Source organism: Mytilus galloprovincialis, chromosome 4 (assembly GCF_965363235.1).
Source record: "Mytilus galloprovincialis chromosome 4, xbMytGall1.hap1.1, whole genome shotgun sequence".
NCBI classification, from domain to species: domain Eukaryota; kingdom Metazoa; phylum Mollusca; class Bivalvia; order Mytilida; family Mytilidae; genus Mytilus; species Mytilus galloprovincialis.
Window position 1 is genome coordinate 17,236,236 of NC_134841.1, and position 25,660 is coordinate 17,261,895.

Genomic DNA, 25,660 nt, shown 5'->3' on the forward strand with positions numbered 1-25,660 from the left:
CCTGATACAAACGTTTTAAGAACCAGCTTTGTGTAACCTATAGACAAATTCGACTGGATATAAGGAAGTTTATATGTTTACTCTGATTTGAAATTATCTTTTAGAACTTTTTTTAGTAATTGAGAACCTATGTTGTTTATGGGTAATAGGTGAAATGTTGCATGATCCCTCAAAATGACAGCAAGCGCAGTTCAGTTCCGGACGATTTTCATTTGTACACTGCTAAAAACTGTCAGGTCCTGGCCATGGTATATTTTGGAGAATTTTTTTTTTACTGATTTTTACTAAAAAAATATATTCTCTGTGTGTGCCATTGCAAGAAATAGTTTTGCTCGTTATTTTGTCATATTAAAACAAATTCTCAACAAAATTTTCCCGTTTAAACTTTACTAGAAAAAAGTTTGGCATGTGAAACGGACGAAGACATATTCTAACAGAAGTACAAATACCAGTCCTCCCTTTTGTGTATACATATGAGAAAACATTTCGAAGTTATTGATTGAATTCAAATCCATCACAAATACGGTACACATTGTAAAAATAAAGGACTTCATTCCTATCAAACACCTTTTTAATTGTTTACCAGTATATTTCTTTTAGTAATAATAATACTATCAAGACGTCCTTCCATAAATCTTTTTTTTCTGTTCTGACTTTGAAGAAATGACTACTTTTCGCCCAATCGAAATGGTGCATGGACATATTTTGTTTCATATTATTAGAATTATTTTCAATATTATCGGTATTAAACTTGATTATCGACACATGAAAGTTTGTCAGCATTGTCAATCTTTTTAACGTTAAAGTACCAATAGTTCGGTCACTACTCAATTAAGTTTGTCAATAACGTAGCTAATTTTGACGGTAAAGAAACATCAATTCGATCACTTCTCTGTTACGGGCTGTAAGTCAAAATCTACATTTCACCCCTATGTTCTATTTTTAGCCATGGCAGCCATCTTGGTTGGTTGGCCGGGTCACTCCACACATGTTTTAAACTAGATACCATAAAGATAATTGTGGCCAAGTTTGGATTAATTTGGCCTAGTAGTTTCAGAGGAGAAGATTTTTGTAATAGATTACTAAGATTTACGAAAAATTGTTAAAAATTGACTATAAAGGGCAATAACTCCTAAAGGGGTCAACTGACCATTTCGGTCATGTTGACGACTTATTTGTAAATCTTACTTTTTTGAACATTATTGGTCTTTACAGTTAATCTCTATCTGTAATAATATTCAAGATAATAACCAAAAACAGCAAAATGTCCTTAAAATTACCAATTCAGGGGCAGCAACCCAACAAACGGTTGCCCGAATCATCTGAAAATTTCAGGGCAGAGAGATCTTGACCTGATAAACAATTTTACCCCTACAGATTTGCTCTAAATGCTTTGGTTTTTGAGTTATAAGCTAAAAACTGCATTTTACCCCTATGTTCTATTTTTAGCCATGGCAGCCATCTTGGTTGGTTGGCGGGGTCACGCCACACATTTTTTAAACTAGATACCCCAATGATGATGGTGGCCAAGTTTGGTTAAATTTGGCCCAGTAGTTTCAGAGGAGAAGATTTTTGTAAAAGTTAACGACGACGGACGACGACGACGACGGACGACGACGACGGACGCCGGACGCCAAGTGATGGGAAAAGCTCACTTGGCCTTTTGGGCCAGGTGAGCTAAAAAGAAATAGTGTATTTGTCACATTTTGTTTCTAGATAGTAATATTCGTTTTTTAATGTGTTCAACCTTTTGTGTTTGGTTTGGATTTCCAACTGTTTTGATTCACTCGTGCGCCACTGATGAGTCTACTGTAGAAGAAACTCGTGACCGTCTTATCAAGTTACAAGCTTGTTATATAAGAGGAAAACCCGCAATAATTAGTAATAACATTTGAATGTAGAATCTATTAAGTTCATACATTCCCTTCAAGTTCGAAAGTTTTAATTTTAATAAAAAATCAATAGTATTGTTTAAACCACATATATTAGTACTATGTTTTACACATTCTTTGAATATATTGTTCAAAGTTTTGGCTCCTTCATTTACAGTCACATATACTTCCCAATACGCTCATTTAGTTTATTGCGAATATTTCATTGAGATACAGTCTACATCCTGCAAATGAAAAAGAATACAAATAAACATATCATTATGTTCATGTCAATGAGGGTCAACATTGGTACTATTGTTGATTTTCCTATGTACTGTTTGTGTTTGCGGCTACTTTACCAATTCCCAATTAAATACGAATAAAACAAATATCAATACCTATGTACAACAAACGTATATGTTATGGTTGATTAAATTAAGGTTGCGTTGAACTCTATTATTTGGTTTTGCTAGAGTTTATTTCGTATTTCATGACGAGTGATTTGATGACTACTTTGAGATTGATATATAGACATCTAGTTACACGCAATTTCATTAATTTTAGTATTTTTTTTTTTAAATTTTAACCAAAATTGTACTTTTACTTTGCAAAGGTATACTTTTAAATTTACATGTTGGATGGAAAGTTTTCTCATATACACTCACACCACATCTTCCTATATCTATGTTAAAGGTTAAGGATGTGACATTTTTACACAATCACATTTCTCCTTTTAACTTTAATCAAAAGACAAAAGGTTAAAAGTTATTAATATGTAAACAAGAACAGAATGGGCAATTTTTCATTTATTTTAATGAATGTGTTACGTCATTTGATCTGATGAAAATCGGCTTAAATTACGTCATTGAAAAATCGTCTCTCTATATGAGGTAATAACATGAGTAGTGATACAATGCTTATATGTACGAATTAGAAATCGTTTATACTTTAAGTAAATACCTGTCTTTACGGATATGTGATATTGGTTGTAGTAGTTTCCTGTTCCAACATCGTTGTTGTCATTTCACGTTCAGTCGTGGTTGTATCTTTATCTGTAGATGATGCTGTCGTTACTTGATCAACAGTCGTTTTTGTTGTTCCCTCATTCATCTTTGTTGTCGCACCCTCATTCATCATTGTTGTTGTTCCCTCAGTTACCATTGTTGTTGTCATTCCTTGATTCATCATGGTTGCTGTCGTTATCTCTGCAATCATTGATGTTGTCGCTGTTGTTCCTGTCGTTCCTTCTGTCATCATGGTTGTTGTCGTTCCTTTATCTATCATTGCTGTTGTCGTTTTATTATCCATCATGGTTGATTTCATTCCATTATCCATCATTGTTGTGGTTCCGTTATCCATCATGGTTGTTGTCGTTTTGTTATCCATCATTGCTGTTGTCGTTTCCTTAGTCATCATTGTTGTTGTCGTTCCATTATCCATCATTGTTGATGTCGTTTTGTTATCCATCATACTTGTTGTCGTTTTGTTATCCATCATTGTTGTTGTCGTTTTGTTATCCATTATTGTTGTTGTCGTTTTGTTATCCATCATTGCTGTTGTCGTTCCCTCAGTCATCATTGTTGTTGTCGTTCCATTATCCATCATTGTTGTTGTCGTTTTGTTATCCATCATTGTTGTTGTCTTTCCATTATCCATCATTGTTGTTGTCGTTTTGTTATCCATCATTGCTGTTGTCGTTCCCTCAGCCAACGTTGTTGCTGTCGTTCCTTCATCCAGCATTGTTGTCGTTTGTAATTGTATCTCCGTCGTTGACTTTTTACTTTCCGGCAATGTTGTTAACTTGTTTGTAATTATTGTAACGGTTTCCTTTTCCATCATTGTTATTGTCGTATTACCTTTCGCTATCGTTGTTATCTCGTCTGTAGTTGTAGTTGTTTCCTGCTCAATCATTGATCCTGTTGTATCACTTTCTGTCATTGTTACTTTAGTAGTTTCAATATCCATCATTGATGTTGAATTTTGTCTTCCCGCTATCGTTGTTACCCCTTCGGAAGTGATTTTTCTCGTTTCTGTTTCTTGTTTTGTAAGTGTGGTATATGCTAAAGTTGTTTCGCGTTCTGTTGTTAATCTATTTGCAGTTGGTTTGGGACTTGGGATAATATCTGTTGGAATAATTTAAAGAGTTATGGAAGTCAAACATATAGAACTAGTTTTATCTGCTGATCAGAATTTTAAAAAGCAAAAGAAAATAATCAATCAGAAGCATTTCTCTCATAAAATTACAAGTGAACAGTGAACGAATATTCTTGAGTCTACCTTTTTATTATCAATTATATGAACATTTTTATAATTTGCAACTTCGTACTTTATTTGGCCTTTTAAACATCTTTTGATTCGAGCGTCACTGATGTGTCTTTTGTAAAAAAAAATGTTAATCCTGGTATTTATGATGAGTTTATTTGCCGTTTGGAAAAGTTTAAATTATTCGAAATAGTAAGAATTTTTTAGCCGTATTTGACACGACTTATTTTAAATTGTGGATCCTCAATGCTCTTTAACTTTATACTTGTTTGCCTTTTTATTTTGATCTGGGCGTCACTGATGAGTCTTATGTAGACGAAACTCACGTCTGGTGTATCAAATTATATGACTGGTAACTTTGATAACTAATAAAGACCTCTGGATAATAGTTATCAAAGGTACCAGGATTGTAATTTACAGACGCGCATTTCGTCTACATAAGACTCATCAGTGACGCTCATATCAAAACTTTTATAAAGCCAAACAAGTACAAAGTTGAAGAGCATTGAGGATCCAAAATTCCAAAAAGTTGTGCCAAATACGGCTTAAGTAATCTATGCCTGGGATAAGAACATCCTTAGTATTTTGAAAAATTCAAAGTTTTGTAAACAGGAAATTTATAAAAATGACCATATTATTGATATTCATGTCAACACCGAAGTGTTGACTACTGGGCTGGTGATACCCTCGGGGATAAACTATATGAAACAAATTTTAGTGCGATTAGCACATGGTTCTAGTTATAATATTTCATAAAAATTTCCTATAACTTTTTTTAACTTTGTATCAATTTGGAAAAAAAGCAAGTGTTTGTAGCTTTTTCAAAGTTCAATTAAGATCATTACAAACAATAAGACTTTCTAAATCAGGAGTGTCTTAAGCAACAATACAATAAGGCACACTAATAGACAAACGTGTAAACAGTCCATATATATAAAGCTGATAAAGATACCAGGATTATAATTTGTACGCCATTTGCACATATCGTCTTCAAAACCCTTTAACCCATTAGTGCCACTTGAATAAAAATAATAACACGCCAAATAAAGTACGAAGTTGAAGAACACTCGAAGAAATTCCGAAATGTTTTGCCAAATACAGTTAGAATAGTCTATCCAAGGAGTAGAAAATCGTTATTATTTCTAAGATTTAATGTTATGATAGCAGTTAATTAATAAGTATGACTATAACAATGTCATGTCATGTCAACACAGAAATGCTGACTACTAGGCGGGTGATAACCAAATTATGATAAACTTACCAGATTTCAGTACCGTAACATCAACTCAGTGGTTGTAAAAAGAATCAAAGATACCTGGCTTATAATTATATATTTTTAATTTTCCAATTTCGTTTGTTAAAATTAACATAACAAAAATTACCTGTCTTTTGTTCACTCGGCAGATTATCTGCAAAAAGAAATCAATTCTTGATTTGAATTCCTTAAAATAACAAACAGTTGTAATCTGTAGATAACTACTAAAGAACTAAAAATATATTTATCGCAAATTGGAATGTTTATCGTTAAAGATGACTTGAATTTTTTGGAATTCTTCGTCTTTGACGAACAATTGTGATTTCGTAAGATTTCGAGTAATGCAAGTGTTGTCAAATAATTTGGTGTCTTATACTTTAAAAAAAAAGTTATGCGCTGTGCAAACATACATAACGTAAAAAACGACATTTTCACTTGCTGCAGTTTTTTTTTATTAACCTTTCTAGATTTGTTGCTCTTTTTAATTTTATAAAAGAGAGGCGAAATATACCAAAGGGATCTACACACGCATTAGAGGAAAACAAACTGACATTGAGATGACAAAAAATTAAAAATGACGAAAAGTCAAACAACTGTACACAAACACAACTTCGAGAACTGAAGAATGAGCAAGATAGACCCCCACCTAATCCTGGAATTGATCTCAGGTTCTCCAGAAGTGAAAACAGGTTGTACTTTATATGTAGCATTCGTCGTGTTGTTTCCTTATAATGATGCATGGAAACACTTTCGTGAGTGACCTATGATTGACAAATACCCTGTATTTTTCGAGTGTCTTCAGAATTTGATTTCAACAATTTTGCCAATGTGAAAATAACTTTTCGAATGAATTGAAATTAAGACTAAAAAAATATTTTTTCTTTAACGTAGGACATTATAATTAATTGATAAAAATCTGTCTTTACTGTTAAGCTAAACAGCAGATTAAAATCATGCAAAATGAATTCTCATTAAACGATGAGCATTTCTGGATTTACCGCCAGTAAAACCACTCAATTTAATGTGATCAAATAAATCTACTAATACTTTATAGAAATTTTAACTTTAAATTAAAAAAAGATAACCACATATTAAAAGTGAAAGATTTTAAATTCAAACTCTTGCGTTAACACCCAGTTGGACGACAAACGCCTGAATCTGACAGATAAAGGTCAACTTGTCGACACAAAAAGGACCCGTATGTAAAATGTTTACGCCCTAAAACAGCGCCACCTATATTTTTCTTCTACGGCATCCCGTATGTCCCGTTCTGTAGTAAATTAAAACATTAAATTAACTTAAATATAGAAAAGTAAGTGTAAAAAACAAATTGAAAGATATATTTGCAGATTACTGGTTATGTATGATAAGCTGGCAATGTGCGCAATGTCCTTTAATCCAAGATTGAAAATTAGTTTGTTTCCTACGTCAAAATGGCGAATTTCAATGATTACATTTTTTCATCTATTTATAAGCTGACACATTTCGTATCTAATAATTTATTAGCAATTTCATTATTGATCTTTGAAGATCATCCAATTAAATTTACCGTAAGAAAGTGGCTCATCGTTACCAGCCATTGTTACAAAGTAGCCATGTGTTTTGTGGGAATACCCCGGGAATGTTGTGTATTTAAAATTTACGGTAAAAAATCAATTTTATCTTCATTATATTTCCATGCATACACAAGTTGTTACAGGAAATGCATTCTTTATAGAACTTATAAGGTAACCAAACATGTTTAATTGTCTGCCTGAGCAAAAATTCGTGTAAGTAAGCCTGATGGGTCGTTTTGAGACAAACACGTGGACTTGGGATTGTTGATGTTTGTTTACCTAAATTGCACGTTGTTGTTACTAAATACTTAACAATTACAATTATCGTGTGATACTTTTAAGAGTTGTATAATACATTTGCCTAAGAAATACGTCTAAGGTCCAGGAACTTCCTTTACTAGGTCTTTAAAAAATGAGGCTGTAATGATGTTTACAAATTACCATATAATATTTGAAACCTAATATTTACATTACAGCATTTATTCATTTTTGCATTTGATATATTTCACATGTACAATGTACGAACATGCATAACAGTATAGAGTAAATGGACATACATGAGTTTTATTTCCACCCTAGGTATTAATTTTAATACTTATTATCTCATAGGTTGGAACAAATAGGGCAGATTGCAATATTGACCACTATGTATATATATAGTATCTAAAAATAATGCTGATTGATGGGCCAAGTCATCAACATTCTTTTTTCTAAGTATACAGCTGCTTTTCTAAGGATTAGTAAGGAAATACTTTAAAGTCCAGTGGATAAGTCCTGTCTTTTTTGTCTTAGTTATTTCCTTATTAAGGTCTTTCCTCTCCGTGAGGAAAGACCTTATTGTTTTTCTAATGTTTTTTTTTCTTTTTCTTTTTCTTTTTTTTCTTCCAACATTTTTTTGACATGCCCGCCTCTTGTTTCTGTTGAAGTTATTAAGACCAAATATGGACCATCGCTAAACCTCACCAAGATGTATTACCAAATGACTCTGTTAAGGATTTCATCATCCCCTTTAGGAGTTATCTCCCTTTTATTGATTTTTTTCAACATGGCCCCCCCCCCTCGTTGGTTTTAAAGATATCATAAATGTAGATCTTATCATGATGTATTACCATGTGAGGCTGAATAGGATTTCATCGTCCCCTATGAGAGTTATATCCCCTTGAAACAATTTCTTTCCTTTACATTTTTCTCAAAATATATAAGAGATAGAATCGATTTGAAAACGGCAACATGTACAGGAACAGATGGTAATGTTAATGAACATGTACAATCATTTTTTATTAACCTTTATAAGGAGTTATTCCCCTTGAAAAATTGTACATAATTTTAGAAAAATTGTATTTCGAGAACCAGAAGTTGTAGAGACTTGGGACCTTCACCAATAATCTTAAATGCATGTGACCTTTAATATGCACCCAAGGTCAAAGGTCACCGAGTGCAAAAAAAAAAAAAATACGCTGCAATTTGAATAATTTACATATTAGGAAAACGATAAGACTTTGCTACATACATACAGCGTATAAAATGTTCTTCTCGACGAGCTCTACATTTTATACATTAAGGTCAAAAATGTCCGACTGTCTGTTCAAAAATTACAATGAGATAATTCTTAAAAGTATAGTTTTGTGTATATATCTTTTAAAAGGCAACAGATAGCAACCTACTATAAATTGCAAAGATGATCAGTAATTCAAGACCATCAATTTGAGGTCAATGTCAGGTCATGATGAAATTTCACCTTGACCTTCACAGTATACTATGACCTTGACCTTGTAATATATGAAAGGTCAAGTGGTCCTGAGTTGAATGATGATAGTCCCATGTTTCTACGACTTCCGGTTCTCAAGTTTGTTATTGCATCATATATTCGATGATTAATTATGACCTTGGTGAACTTTGAAATTGTCCCAATTCTTTTTCTATAATGTTGTCCTTCAACTGTAGATCATTTATCATTTAACAGATTTGAGATATCTATTGTCGTTTTAGAGATAATGCAGTTTGAAGTTTTGCAAGCGGAGGCATGTATTTCTGAATCAACAAGAGCTTACCACTTTAAATGTTTTAGAAATTGAAGAGGTTAACATAGTTATATGTTTGACCAAATACCAAAAACATTCCATGGAAAAAAACACCAAAAAATCAATTTGAAAATTTCAAGTTTTGCATTGACTTTGTAAGTTTCATAACTTCTATTTATATAGTTGATATTGCATCATTATTTGCACTTTGTCAAATGGGGTCATCTGATATATCAAATAGAAGGTCTTCAGAAACTCTACTTAAAAATGAAAATTTTAAACCCCCTTTTCATCCCAGGGGGACGGGTGGGGTCATTTAGTGCAAACATTCAAATTTCACAGATGGTAAGGTTGTCGTATATCAAATGAAAGAATATAAAGCGTACATTTCAAATTTCAAATTGACGTCTCCCAAAAATGGGTTGGATGGGGTCATTGAGTGCAAAAAATAAATTTTCTTTTACGATAGGGTTGTTGTATATCAAATGAAAGGTCATGATGTGTACATTTGAAATATCAAATTCCCGACCTCCAAAATTAAGTTGGATAGGGTTATTAAGTGCAAAAATCAAACTTTCTAGAACATGGTGTTGTCGCATATCAAATGAAAGCTCATCTACTCTGTTCCATATATCATAATTCCGATCTCAAAAATGTAGGCGGATGAGGTCATTTAGTGTAAAAAGCGAAAAGTTTCAGAAGGTATGCTTGTCGTATATCAAACAAAAGGTCGTACAAAGTACAATACGAAAACATCACTTTTACAGGAAAGACCTTTCAATTGTTTTACAAACAATTGAGATACTAGTTTATATTATTATTTCTTATATTCTCTTGTACATGTAATAAGCCAAAAGCTAGTATGACTCTTTTTTCTTTCCTCATTTGCTTGAAAACAATGAATTTGAAATGTATTCATTGTTGATGTCTGAAAGGTGACTTATAATTTTTTTAAAACTGCTAACAGACACTTGGACTCTGGTGGATAGTTTTATACTGATATCCCATTGGCAAATATACCATATTTAAATTCATTGTCCCCTTTATAACTTTTTGAAAAAAGAATTTTATGATAATATATTAAAAATTTTGAAAGGTAAGCAAAAGTGCCAAATTTAATTGCCTTTTTATTCAAAAAAACATAAAGGACTTGAAAAGTGCTGCAATTTACATAAATAAAACTTTAACAATGATAAATGTTTTGAACTAAAAAAATGTCAGTATAGTACAGATACTGTTTTATCTAAGATGTTGAGAATATTTGCCATTAATAATATATTTAATTGTTATGCCTTTAATGTTTCTACTATATGTTTGGCTCTGATCTGGCTGTGGTTTAAAATCTAAGAATTGAGATGGTTATATTCATATTAATATGGTTATTATTGTGTCAATTATAAAAGATCATTGTAATAAATTACTTTGCTCTTCATGGGCCCTTAAATTGGAATAAAAATATCTTATCTTATCTCATCATATACCACATCTCTTTATTTTAGTACTTACAGGCTAACTTGAGTATTTAAAGTAAGTGAAATGTTGACAAGCTAAGTCATGACTGTTAATTCAGATAGTATCATGAGGTTTTTATAAAAGTAAATAATGCGATTAAATTGATTATCTCAATAAAAAGAACTTACATTCTGATTTGGTACTGTGATATTATTTCTGATATCAGAATAATAAAAATCTCATTGTTGTCCATTCTTCAAATTTTTTTTTTGAACATGCTGCATTTAAGTCAGTTTTGTTTTTGGCCACTATAACATGGAAAGTGACCAATATCTATGTTATACATGGTAGTAGTCTCAGGTTATTGTTTTTGAAGTTCAATTGACTATGCATTTTAGAGCATGTAAATATGAATTTGGATTAAATTTGAAGTTGATTCAGTATATTTTATGACATAATACCACTAATTTATTTCAACTAAGCATTTTTAAACTTTATTTACTGGTCAGCTTATCTTATAATTCAATCAATAATTAATTGAAAGGACTCAACAGTTGGTTGCAGGACTTATGAATTCAATATAAGAAGAAGAAAAAAATAAAGCAAAACTTGAAATAATACATATAATAGGAATTATGAGACCTGCATGATATCAGATTGCAATACAGCTTTTGTTCAGTTATCTTTGTGTTGATTATTATGTTTAGAATCCGTTTCTGGTTCTTTTGGATGTTTAGATTTTTTTCTCTTGATTTAGGCAAGCAACAGAACTTGTACATCTTATATAGTTTTTTATCTCGGGGAAAATCCAGACAATTTTAAACATAGGTGGTGGTATTCTCAACCAAGGATAAAAAGGAGGGTTCCAACTATATGATCCCCTTAAATGCATTAATCGTCAATAAAAAGAGGAGGTTCCAATCACCAGACCCCCCTGGGATCCGTCACTGTATCTTAAAAAGCAGGTTTCAGAAAAAAAATTCACTTCACTCGTGAATATATAACATTTTAACAACATTTTTTAATGATAATTATATAAAATAAGGAAGCTAATTCAATCTTGAATTGAATACTTTGGTTTTGATTAATGTACGAGTACAAATAAGGCAATACGAGTCCAAAAACCACGAGGTATGCACGTTTACCAAAATATCGTAAACTCTGACCTTTTATCACGTGACCAATGTCGTGACCTTAAAAGCCATTAAATCGTTTGTCGTCCACCAAATAACGGCAGCGAATTATTTATTTTAAATGAATGAGTCTCGAAATAAAGTTGTAAGTTTACAAGAATTTGTTTAATGTATTTCACTTATTCTATAAAAATGTCTTTAATAAATTATTGCACACGTTAGAAATAATTCTGCTGATTAAGCTTATATAGGTTTATCTATATAGCTGTATTTTGTAAAAGAAAAAGCAGCATTTTCTCAGTTGATTACTTTCATAAAAAACTTTCAATTTGTTTATTTACAAGACTGTTATTCTATCAAACCCACTTGGATATGCATATATACGCTCCATACATTGTAAATATACACACGTGCAACTTTGATGAAATGACCAATTTCCCTTTTTTTACTTGTTTCAATATTTACAAGTTGTAAGTAAAGGTGGTTCACATCATTCATTAATTTTGAAATTTCCAAACAAACCCTTCTTCGTATTATTTTAAAAGGGCACTAGCAATGAGATATATGAAGATATGATTTTTGATTGTTCAATTATTAATGAAAGTGAAAAAGTGAAATGATATTCGGTTTTAGCAGCCACTATGGTTTAATTTTGTCAAAAAAAGTCAAGAAACATTAATAATGAAAAATTAACATGCAAGTAAATAATTTGACCTCATTGAATCCCTGTTCATGTGACCTTCGATTTAACTCCTTAGCTAGTGATGGATTTACGCATGAAGGATGCATGTTAAGTTATTAAAACAAAAAGAATGTCCACAATGAAAGCGATACAAAGGTAAATTATTTGATTGATTGATTCAATCCACAAAAACTTATTGTCATTCTCATCCTAAAGCGTGTGATTAAGCTACATCAGGTTTAATTCACAATTTTTACTTAAAATGTCCTGTACCAAGTCAGGAATATGAAAGTTGTTATCAAATAGTTCGTTTCCGTGTGTATTAGAGTTTGTATTTGTTTAACTATGGTGTTCCTGTCGTTCCCCTGTTTTCCGCTTGTAGTTTATGAGTTTACCTCGGTTTTGGTTTAAAACCCGGATCTTCTCTCATTCAATCAATTTTTGACTTTTGAACACCGGTATACTACTGTTGCCTTTATTTTTTTTTCTCATACAGGTCAACACGATAATTAACTTATTTTTTAACCTATATCATAAAAAATCAAATTACACGAGGTCGCTATCTATGTATATTTATATGTTTATATCGTGTTATGTAACAGTCGTCAGTTTTCATAGTGCATCAGGATAGTTAATTAAATGGCAAAATTCTATTGAATGTATCATCTAGTATATGAATTGTTACTGTTTATTTTAGACTTATTGTGATTTGGATATGTGTTTGAGTAAGTTCTAAATCAAATATGAAAATTTGAGTCCAGTTTGTGAACACGATTTTGACAGCTAGTTCCCTTTTAAAAAACCAAAACATGCAAGGTGGAGTCAACAATCCAGTCGTGAAGTTTAAAACAAGTTGGTTAAATGACAAATCGAACCGAAAATGAATTTGCAAAAAAAAAGACTCGGACTTCTCTTGAGCTGATTTTTAATTTGCGTATTGTTATGCGTTTACTTTTCTACATTGGCAAGGGGTATAGGGGAGGATTGAGATATCTTATACAAGTTTAACCCCGCCGCATGTTTGCGCCTGTCCCAAGTCAGGAGTCTCTAGCCTTTGTTAGTCTTGTATTATTTTTAATTGTAGTTTTTTGTGTTTCTTTGGGGTTTAGTATGGTGTTCATTATCACTGAATTAGTATATATATATATATATATATATATATATATATATATATATATATTTTCATCTTTTTATTTACTGAAATATGTTTTGCACTCAAAACAAAAACAAAAAATTCTTAGGCAGAAAAAATCAAAAACTATATGATTACTTACGGTCAATTTTTGATATCTCCACAACAAGGGCAATACATATAGCTATTAGAAGTACGATTAGAAGAAATATGCCGAGATTTTGTATTTTCTGCAATCCTTTTTTTTCCTGTAATGATTTTTCCTCACCTTTAAGTAGAAAGAAATGTATTACTGTTTAAAAACAATGAATAATACCATATCAATTTTAAAAGTATCAAAGTAATAATAATCGAATGTTGTTTACATTGTCTGACTTTGAGATCTGCGTCAATTATCTCAATAATCGTGCAGTATATACCTGTGTTTTCTACATAACAAATGATTGTACCTTGTCAGGAATATGATAGTTGTTTGGCATAACTTTTTGTAATTTTGGGTCCTCAATGCTCTTCAACTTAGTACTTCTTAGGCTTTATGAATATTTTGATCTGAGCGTCACCGATGAGTCTCATTTAGACGAAATGCGCGTCTGGCGTATGAATTATAAGCCTAGTACCTTTAATAACTATTATCAAATCGTTTTGATATGTTTGAGCTTTAGATTTTGCCATTGGGTAAGACTTTCCGTTTTGAATTTTCCTCAGTATTTTTTTTATTTTACTTTTTTGTAATGTTTTATATTACGGTTGTAAAATCTTAATTAACACTGAAGAATATAAAACATCGAAAGCAGAATGAACATTTTTCACTCAATTAAGATGTAGTGATTATAAAAATGTTGACTACAGACCCATTTTAATGGAATGCGCATACGCTCTTCTTAACCAAGGTAATGCTGTGCCTTCCGTCTTTTCATGGCTCAGGACTTTTTGTTGAAAGATGTGTTGTAAATCTTTACCATCGATATATTTATCACTAAATGTCAGAACAAATGAAAACAAAACACAACCTTCCCTAGGCCTGTAATAGAAAAAAAGTCATAATATAACTTTCCTGAACTGTTATCTGGTGATCTGGTATTTATGAATAATGATGACTGTTGTACAATTCCATTTATTAAAAAAGTATGTGTGCATTTTTATCACGCATAGACGATAGAAAAGTACACAATATAATGTTAGGAAATGGCAGAAATGATTGTTATGCCATAGGTCACCACCTCCCGGGTTGAGGAGAAATTGCAAGGGTTGGCTACGTACAAAGAACTGAACACCCTGCATGCAATGCAGATCGTATTTCATACTGCCTTTTCCTTACTGATGTGTTTAATATTTTTTGTCAGATTCGTACTAAGACCAAAGTGTGCTTTTACAGTAGGAGCACGCTAAAATTAATACCAATTTGGAAGAATTTTTGCAAATGTGTAACAAGAGGAAGTTTCCAAACACATCATTATTTACATGGATTGGGCATATTCACAAAATAATACTGCTTATAAGTAAATATACAAAATATATTGATATATTCAGTTTTATGTAAAGGTGTCAAATAATGATCTAAAAGATTAAGAATTTAAAAAAAAATAGAATTCAAACATACATTCTTCTTCCGTTTTAAGAAGTGCAAATTAAGTTAAGGATCATACTATTTTGTTTTAAAGTTTTTTTTTTATCCAAATGAATGACATATCATCTTTTGAATTAGAGCATTTCTACAATTTTCATTGTGATCTGAGTTGCAAATGTTCTGCTGGTAAATAAACTTATACTACAAATCTAATGTTATATATACTTTCAATTCTTGTTGTATGTTTTTGTTTTAACATTAATGATTATACTCCATTTAAGTAATAGTTGAAGTCCAATTTGGTTCAGAAAATTTTGTACTGAGGGAAAACTACTTTTTATCATCTTTTCAATAATGTTATTATTGCACTTCATAAGTTATATTGCATTATATTGCCTTATTATGAGTTTTAAAAAAGAGGGGTGGGAAGATACTGACAGGGCAATCACACCTATACGTAAAACAATTCCACCGGCAACACTGATAAACATCAAAGGAGGAACAAATATATAATTTCCACAAAACGGCACACAAAAACCCGGAAAACATGATCCACACCTAGCCCACAAAACCCTGGGTGACATCATGTGATTAAGAAGATCATAATCCACTAGTGACACCATTCATGCTACTCATGATAAGTTAACCATTTACTGATAAGTTCAATACGGAAATGTTGCTATTAAAGAAACGATGACGGAATTGTGGATACGACATGTTAAACATATCAAGCTTGAGGTGCACAAATTATTAATAATAAATAAGACAATTTTATCGTATTTGTCACAATTATTTTGGAATTTTGAGTCTTCAATGCTCTTCAACTTTGTACTTGTTTAAATTTATAACTATTTCGATATGAGCGTCACTGATGCGTCTTATGTAGACGAAACGCTCGTCTGGTATATAAAATTATAATCCTGGTACCTTTATAACTATTATAAATTCATCTTTTTTTTTTTTTTTTTTTTTGATTTCTACAAAGACTGATGGTTAGTAAACGGAAGATGTGCGTTCAGTATTCATGATTGTAATCACAGGTTTTAAATTTTGATCAATGCATATTTACAATATTCATTTCCGTACCTTAGGTTTGTTCCTCTAACAGACAGTAAATTATACTTAAAATGTGTTTTATTGTTGAACAGAGCTTTTATCTGCAAAATAAAGCATTTTGATTACTTTCAAAAACAATTGTTAATCTTGTCATTTCAATATTAAAAACCATGCCATGTGGTCTTGTATTTTTCAGAACAGAACTACAGAAATTATTCTTTTCATGGCAAGTAATCAATAATTTGCAAAATTGACGCACATTTGACGTCTAAATATGCACATCATATTTTATATAAGCTTTGGATTTTACATATTTTGAGACATATATTGTCGAAATGCGCAATTGGTACCGTTAATGTTATTATGTTCCCTAATATATGCCATATAACATGCAAAATCACAGTTTCATCAAAATGCTATTAGGTTTTTTTTTACAGACAACATTTATACATTGCATATTCAATTCTATTTAGCAATTGGGTTCGTAAAGGGTCACAAAAGATACTTATAATACACAGACATCAGATGAAGTGTTGTGATCAAACGTCTGAATATGTGATATCTTTTACAATATATCGGGGTCTTCTGCTAGGTAGTTCAATGTTTAGGTACTGACATGATTAATAATACATATTTCTGAAAATCTTGGTCGACAAATTAAAAAAAAATATTAAAACAAACCAGGTTTCAACTCCCACAAGCAAAGTTGACTTTTAAATATAAAGCTTTAGGTGGACCTTGTGAAAGAAAATCAAGGAACGCCACAATTTTACAACGATATTGGCTATTCTTTGTAGGTACATTATGAGTAGTGATATATATCCCTGCTTTAAATATTTCGGAGGTTTCCTAGAGAAGGTTAATCCATAAAAGCACTCCTGATATATGGAATTATAAAGTGTTATTTTTTAATATTTACAATGAGCCTCGTTTAAACTGCTGTTATTTGATGTTTTGTTCCGAAGATTTCAAGACCAAATAGTGATCTCCTGAAATCTCGATGTTTGTAAAAATGGCACAACATTTTCTTTGATTATCTGTTATACCAAGTAGAATATACAATTTCACATTATTGCTATTTGATTTAGCCTTCATCCTGGTAACTGACTTCACCTAGTGTATAAACTAAGAAACACTAGTTTTCACATAAAACATATCGAGACTTTCTATTTCGTTTTAAAGTTGTGTTCTCTTTGCGGATTTTTTAAAAAGATTTTACCTCAAACAAGTAAAATTCGAACGGAAATATTTCGAGAAATAAGTCATGAAGGTAAACTTTTCTTTGCATAATCCGAGAGCGCATATGGAATTGACGTGTGTCAGGATTTAAATGAAAAAAATATGTATCGTTTGCCTTTCAACAACTCACCTCTTTTTCTAATTCCAATACTACATTCTTATACTCGGTCCTTTGTTTATCGCCATAATGCTCTGCTTTCCAATCAGTTTTAATTAACATTTCGCCACTAATATCTATAAAGAAGAAATTGATTGAATGTCAAGAATATTGTGAAATTATTTAAGCTTTAATGAATCAAGGTACTGCAAAATTAAATGCATTGTTTTAATTTAGATGTTAGATATACGTCAATAGGACACAAAATACTCAGTATTTCTTATATTAAAATCCAATTGATCATATTCTATGGTAAAAAAGTTTTGTAAAATAGGTCAATGAACAACAAACTTATATTTTTAAATGACATCAAAACAAAATTAGATTTTGCCGATGTCCTGACTACCACTTTCAAGAATACAACAATACGCATTGTCATGAAAAAATAACTTGAGTATTATGAGATACTGGAATGACCATTAAAGACTATCTGCTTTAAATATAGGATAATCATGCATATGGCAGTCATTTACCAGTCACATTTGGAAAGAAAATAATGTTAACTTGGTTAGAAAACAAAGAATGGTCACAACCTCTACAACCCTGGATCAACATTTGAAGCTTAATTCAACAGATATAAATGAGAAAAAGTATAAAATATAAAAACCCAATATTTGGCCAAAAATATGACCAATGTCACGGACGTACATGAAATAAATACATACGGGAATAGTCAGTGCCTGTTCCCATTTTTTTTTGTCAAAAGAGAAAAGGAAATCGGTGAATCGATTAAGGATTCATTACATAATTGATATGAAAACAGATATGCCTAACTATGTGAGATCTAAACAAAAATTTGTGTTACGATTGGCAATGCGATAACTCTCCACCAGATACCAAGTGACGTCGAAAATGTGTAACCTTACGGCCATCAAAATTGAGAAAAATTCATACCGTATATATATATATATAGTAAACTATAAAAGACCTCGAAACGACAAAGTTACCGACAACAACTGAATTACAATTACCTGCCATGGTACATATACATCCAGAATGTGAAACCTTAGTGTAACAGTACAATATAAGAACACACTATAAAAATTAGTTGAAAAAAAAACGAGCCCTTTATGTCTCAAATATACGATTTTTTGTTAACGTTCCTAGTCATCGATCAATTTTATAAGTTATAAAAATAAATTATGTATGTGCTTTTAAATGTATGCCTCAATTATGAAGAGTATCAAGAATATCATATACAGGATAGAGTTATAAAAGAGAAACATGTCGATGAGAAAAAAACATAAATAAAGATTGTCTGTTGAAAAACTTGTCTACCGGCCATTATGAATATTCAAAAAAAGTCAAGTATGTTGACCATGTGAGTGTCGTTGAAATTCCGAGATCCGAAACACTAACACATCATTTGATTTTTCAGTATCCTTATTAGATTTTTACGACCCATATGATCATCCTTAACCTTATCGGAAATTTACTTTCAGTAGCGCCTCTTTTTGAAGTGCATATCTTCCAAGTTGATACAAGATCCAGGATCTTTCTTTTACTATCATGATTTCCTTGATTAAGAGTAGCTGTTTACAAGTAAACCACTGAACTAAGCGGTAAAGTTAATGTCATCCCTTCGATTTTTTTTACGGACGTCATCACAACGTTGACCCTCTAGTAGCATTCTAAATCATCTCCATTTTTTTTATTAATATGGTTTGTATTTTTCACGCTTTACTTTTCTATGCAGTGTATTTTAAACTTTTTTTCTTCACTTCACAGTGTTCCTGTTGTTCCTTTTTTTAATTCTTATAGTTGATGTGTTTCCCTCGGTTTTGGTTTTTAACACGGATCGATTTATGACGTTTGAACACCGGTATACTACTGTTGACTTTATTTGCCATGGCTTCGTGAGTTTTTCAATCACCTGGCAGAATTAGAGCAGTATTTTAAAGATGTGTGTTCGAATACTCGTATTTCGATTCAGTCTCACAGTATTTCAGACTTTTGGGTTACCCGTTGTTGTTAGCAATGTTTTTAAGTCAACAAATATAATGTGGCAAGTCGGATTATATATGAATTAGGAATAGAAAAATGAGGTTTCGAAGGTGTAGTAATTATAGCTCCGTACAGATGTGATGAATATCCCAAGGCTCATCTTTATATGACTTAAGGCATCGTGAAGAGTAAGTGCATAATGACTTTTCAACGTCGAGAAGCATAGTTGAAGGTATTCGTCACGCCCACCGGGTTGAAGTAGAGATTACACAGATTACGAATAGTTTACTTTTGTCATTCAGGAGTAACTGTTCCCAATTCTCGAGTGCTTTTGTCTAAAGAGATGTGTAGCCAGATGAGAATTGTAAGCCTTTTTATGTATATATTTTTTTCAATGATGGTAATCTTTAAATAAGATTGAATGATTGTATACTTAATGACGCCTCTGTCTGACCTGTTTGTACTGGATTTCGTTCGAGTTAATATATGTTACGTTCTTCTGCATGTCATGCTTTGTATACATCTGTGACACAGATATTCCATAAAGTTGATTCAATACATGATATCACCCTTAAAACTTTCAAACAGATGACTTCAACTAATCCACTAGGAACCCAATAGCTTTCATGTAAGCAGCAGCGCCCTATCAACGAATTCTTGATAGGAAACGCAATCTCTGGAACATAATATCAACTGAGAGATATATATCTTCACATGACGGCGAAGTTAGAATGTTGCTACAAGCATTTACTATTGTACGGTACATTAGTTGACAAAATGAAAGTTCTTTTGTTAATCATTAAGTATTGTGCTGTTCACAGAATGAAATTTTGAACTGCAAATATTGATTTTGATATTGAAGTCTTGCCTAAATAGTTAACAGGATGACCACAACTGGTAGCAAGATAGGCATTTATATCTAATTTTATTTAAAAAAAAACAATTAAATATTATGTATTTTATGTGTTTATGAAATAATGCACAATTTGTTATATAAAAAAAATTGAGTATTTTTGTATGTATAATTACTTCCATGTCAATCCGTTTACCGCAAATGTTCGTTCCCGATAACAACAATGGATCACAAAATAGATCTGACATAGGAAATGATCGATCATTTGGCTAGGTTTCTTATTAATATATTTTTACTTATAAAAATTTACTTTAAAAGGTATGGTATAATTTGTAAATTGACAGTTAAAGATAAAAACTCTTTAAAGAAAAATTAAAACGGCAGATAATCCAACAATATATAAGACAATCGATAAAAAAAAACTTGGAAGAGTTGGGACATAATTAAGTAGGATATAAATAAAATAAAACTAAGAGCATGGCAAAGTACGTCGAAATATTTCAATGCGCACTAATCCAGCACTGTTTAAAACAGATTACAAAATGTTAGAAGGTTCTGATTTTGTCACTTTCGTGTTGTATATAATTATGTGAAACTTACCTGTATCGTGTACACGCTGGTTCTCTTCATCTTGAAACGTCGTATTTTCAAAAGTTTTAAAACCAGTTATCTACAAGTAATTTCTTTTCATGTAAGTAAATGTTTCTATTCATTTCACATTTGCTTCAGCTTTTTCGATGTAAGATTTAATTTTATATTCTTTTTTTTCCAATTTATCCAGAAAGAAGCAAAGAATGAGGCTAGGAGAAAATCGAAAAATTTGATATAAATTGGGCCGCGAACGCAATAACTTTACACAACAATGATTTTCGTTATTGTTATGTCAGTTATAATACGGTTATTTGCATTTGTAATACTATTTCTTCATTGTACCTTTTTCTTGTCCGCCGATCGATATTAGAAAGGATAGGGCGAGATCTAATAGATAAAGTTAAAGGCGCCATTTGTTTGGGTCTGTTCCAAGTGAGGTAAGCTCGCCTTTGTCATAATTAATGGTACTGTGTTATTTTGAGAATTTGGTGTTGATGGTATATTTGATATAAGATACTCTGAATCTATTTATATACATGTGGTCGCGTGCCGGTTTAGAACTTCACATATTGTATAGCGATAACACAAATAAATATTATTGCAGAGCGTGTGTTTACTGTGTCTTATATGTTTTTGACCTTGATTTTCTGTCTTATAAACGTATTCCCAGTTTAATCGGCTTACTATGCGTGGTGGTGCTTACTCGTTGAATACCGATTGGTGAACTATAGTTGTTAACGTCTATGTCATTTGGTCTCTTGTGAAGAGTTGTGTCTCTTTAGCAACCATACCAAATGTTCTTATTGATACACCCCACTTCTGATTTAATTATATAAAAAAATGGAACTGTTCAAAAAATGATCAGCATGTAAATATAAACAGTCATAATGTTAGCTGTTTATATACATTTTGAATATCTGATATATTACCGTAAATTTTAAAATAACACATAAAACCTAATACACTAGAATAAATAAATAAAACACTGTAATGAGATATGTTAGTAAACCACCAAAAAAGGAAAACCTTAGTTAATATACATCCTGTTTAGTGCAGTTGCCTTTATAAAAACGTTCGGTTGGTCGTTCGATTGTATACAATTTCTGCTAAAAAATTTCACAAAGAAAAAGGAGTTTTAACATGATTTCCAATGAGACAGTCCTCCAGAATTCAAACTACGAAGATATAAGTAAATATTGGTTACATAAAATCCTTTAAATATGATTAAAAAAACACCTAAAAGACATACCGTATAGTTAATTATGAAAGGCATACAAAATGTGACAAAATGTTATCGAGACTTTTTATTAAAATACTATTTGCGTTACACGTACATGAGAGTCATCCACCAACGATCGGCAACCACTGAATAACAGGGTCTTAATTTTGGACAGGACATAAACATGTAACCACCCTTGTAAGTTATGCCAATTGTAAATGATTTTTATAGATGATATTGTTGTTTGCTGCTAAACTACTATCCTAGGTTAGGAAAGCGTTGAGTACTAACAAACATGTTTGATTCAGTCACATGCTTAATGTGTCTGTCCCATGTCAGGCGCTTGAAGGTCAATGTTTGTCGTTGGTTTCTCTTTGTTGTAGGTCATATGGTGGCCTGTATTTTTAACTCTGGTTAATAGTTGTCTCACTGGAATTTATACCACATTTTCTAATCTTTATATTGTCATCGCTCAATCCTTCTCTTACCTAGGACAATACTGTTCAGCAAAACAACATAACATAATAATATAAGAACAAACTATAAAGATAAGATGCAAATGGCTTATCTCGATAGAATGCTACGAAGAACTTATCTAAAACAACATGCTTAGAAACAATAGATAAAAATACTGATAGATGAGTTCTCGCAATTACTGAAAACTAGTTTATGTAGACAACCAATGTATTAAATGTACATGCGTTTCAAACTGCAGTCTAATGTGCAAAATATTTGTTTATAGTAACTAACTGTTAAATCGGATTACAGTTTCGAGTTTTGTGTAATATCATTTAATCATACTGTAAGATTTATGTAGCACAAATATCTAAAGCGGTGTGTTAAACAGGGAAATTGTATGTTATAGATATTACGATAATTTTATGAAATCATCCTGAATACCACATCTTACTACCAACAGGTTAAATACAAATCGCAGATAGACAAAGTCGAGTTCATAGATTATAATAGGTAATTGTAATTTTTGAAAGAAACAAATATGTTTGTCTATAGACTCAAGTACATACGTCCTTATTAAATACATTATGATACTATGTAATCATATTGCACGACACAATCATTACTCCATTTCTATCCCTCATAAAATATAAAGTAAAAAAAAAAAACAACTGATGCTAAGGATCAAGATTTTCATTTCAATCTTTAATTATGAAGAATTATGAATAATAATAGCTCATATAAGTTTAAGTGTGGCTTTTTAAAATAAAGTATGAATTTTGAAATAAAATTTGGTGCCATTCCGCGTTTAACCGAAATGCTGAGTGTTTCAGTTTTCGGCATATGTATAGCCTCAGCACTTTTTGATGCATTACGCATCCGTGTTCAATTTGGGATCCACCAGAGTTACTCCTAATTTATGGATAATTCAATCTGAGGAACATCTTTTAAGTATGTATATCTTTTTTTAAAGGTTTTTATATCTATTTAACCAGAAGAAGATTCCACCTGGTTCTTACTCTTGAAATTGAAATAGTTTGGAACATTTTACATTATTTCTATTGTTATATGCAAGGAATTTGTAAAACTTACTGTGACCATTATGTTTATATGCTATCCTTCTTTCATGTGTTAAATATTTTACAAGGAAGTATATACCATTTTACTATTTAATGAAACCGGATCAGGGCCTTTTTTCTTCCCACCAAACCGTGACCATATACAAAATAACTGATACAATAAAAAGTAATTTAAAGTTGTCATTCGTTCTAAATACGATCATATCACGGTATTGAGTTTCGTATAGTTTGTGTGCAATTTTCTGTTAATCATCTTTAATTTTCAAAACAGATAATATATAACAGTAGTCTTCAACCTTAGTCCTTTTAAAAAAGTATATTTACGAGCAAAACAATAAATATTCGATTAATAAAGTATGATTAATCGTACAAAGAATTAAGAACGAAGACCCTGGTCAGTGGATTATCAGTGCCACACCCTCAAAGATTAAGATGACAAGAAGTATCCATCTTAAATTTCTTTAGTAGAAATATACATATATTATTACGGAAGCTGGTGTCAGTGTTTTGTTTAGTAATAATCACGACTTAGTAACTCGTTCTATCACTTGTTTAACTCGTTTTCATGACTTAATCTACTCATTTTAACAAGTTATCTTATGTTTTAGTTCGGATATTTTTTTTATTATTTTATTTTTTTCTTATGCAGCGCTTTTTATTTAATAAAAATTACCTCATTAAACATTAAAATCTAAATTGAACGCAAAGTATGTACAAATCTGTCGTTTGAACAGCTTTATGATAAAAATGGACACAGTCACATTCATTAAAGGTCAATTTTGCCCAAGGGAGTTGGAACAATTGTTTCTCTAATTTTCTATATAGAAGCAAATATTTCAAAAAAATATAGATCATATTGATAATTGAGAAGATGATACCATCGGAAATTTCAGTCCGCCCTCAGAGGCCTATCTCTTAGAAGGACTGATTTCATTTTGGACCCAGAATTTACTGTTTCATTTAAAGTTCGGCAAGATTACCTTATGTTAAATGTTTTCTTTGAATGCAATATAAAGTCCAGTAGCTTAAAGGTGTTTGCAAAAATAGAACGTCATTATAAAGAAGACAAAAATATTTTGTTTACTAAAAACAGACGAATCCATTACCAAAAAGAAAAACTCTGAAAAGACAAAGAACAATGCATTAATTAACCGTTACTCAAACAAAGAGTGAACAACACGAACCACTGCACTGAAAAAATACATTGCGGAACTCATGTTGCAACCGTCAAGTTTGCTCATTTAAGTAAAAAGACGACGGTTGAACATCTCATTCGGCTGTGTCCAAAATGTGGTCATTTATGTGCCAGGAACCTGTGATTAAGTGTTGTCGTTTTTCATGTGGTTCATAAGTCTTTCTAGTTTCTCGTTTTTTAAAATATAAGAAAGCTGAAGCTTAAACCGTTGTTTTTTCTGTTTAAATGAATTTAAGCTAATCATTTTTGTGGCCTTTGTAGCTTGTTGTTCGGTATGAACTAAAGCTCTGTGTCGAAGCACATACTTTGACCTATAATTGTACACTTTTACAAATTTTAACTTAGATGGACAGTTGCCTCGTTGGTACTCATATCACATCTAAATTCTTATTTACCGGTATCTATTAGATAAACGTTTGCCAAAATCATTTACTAGTAGGTAAACTGTTCTCATGCATATTCACATGTAGTCGTTTGGCTTTTACGTATACGATAATAAATTAAGTAAAAACATACAATCAAGAATTGTGTCAGTTTAAAGTCATATGAAACAAGTGAGTGGTGAAAAATAATGTTTATTCAATTCATGCACCAATGCATGTATATATCATAAACTAGTCCTCTGTGCACGATTTTACCATTTGTTACGCAAATACATCGTATAATCGTCATTTTTTCTCTCTGTCTGTTATGATTTAAAAAATATGGCTGTTCATTAAATGTCGTGTTTTGAAGCCTTATAGTAAACAAATAACAAACAGCATGGGTATTGAGCACGTGTTTAACATGTACAATCAGATAATTGTTTATTTTTATGACAGATCCATGGGTATTGCGATCATCGGATTTTTACGAGGAGAGTTACGCTCAGGTCACTATGCATACGGAAAATATGTCGGCGAATTGCTTCCTGGAAGCAAGCAATTAAAAATAAGTAAAC

The 25,660-nt window shown here is 31.4% G+C and overlaps 1 protein-coding gene across 1 annotated transcript; it reads right to left on the minus strand.

Moving 5' to 3' along the window:
* Nucleotides 1–1,925: 1,925 nt before the first annotated feature.
* Nucleotides 1,926–23,660, minus strand: LOC143071511 (uncharacterized). Its single transcript, XM_076245861.1, has 9 exons — nt 23,539–23,660; nt 20,781–20,850; nt 17,357–17,460; nt 16,018–16,088; nt 14,216–14,385; nt 13,507–13,632; nt 5,516–5,542; nt 2,832–3,994; nt 1,926–2,116 (listed from the first exon to the last, which is right to left on the minus strand). Exons 1-8 carry the CDS (start codon nt 23,545–23,547, stop codon nt 2,838–2,840), a joined length of 1,734 nt encoding a protein of 577 aa, XP_076101976.1. The 5' UTR covers nt 23,548–23,660; the 3' UTR covers nt 1,926–2,116; nt 2,832–2,837.
* Nucleotides 23,661–25,660: the final 2,000 nt, after the last annotated feature.

Coding starts and splice junctions, on each gene's coding strand:
- LOC143071511 (XM_076245861.1), bottom strand. Junction 16,089..17,356: donor TATTGGAATTAGAAAAAGAG/GTGAGTTGTTGA, acceptor TTTATTTTGCAG/ATAAAAGCTCTGTTCAACAA. Junction 13,633..14,215: donor TGCGCATTCCATTAAAATGG/GTCTGTAGTCAA, acceptor TTCTACTTAAAG/GTGAGGAAAAATCATTACAG.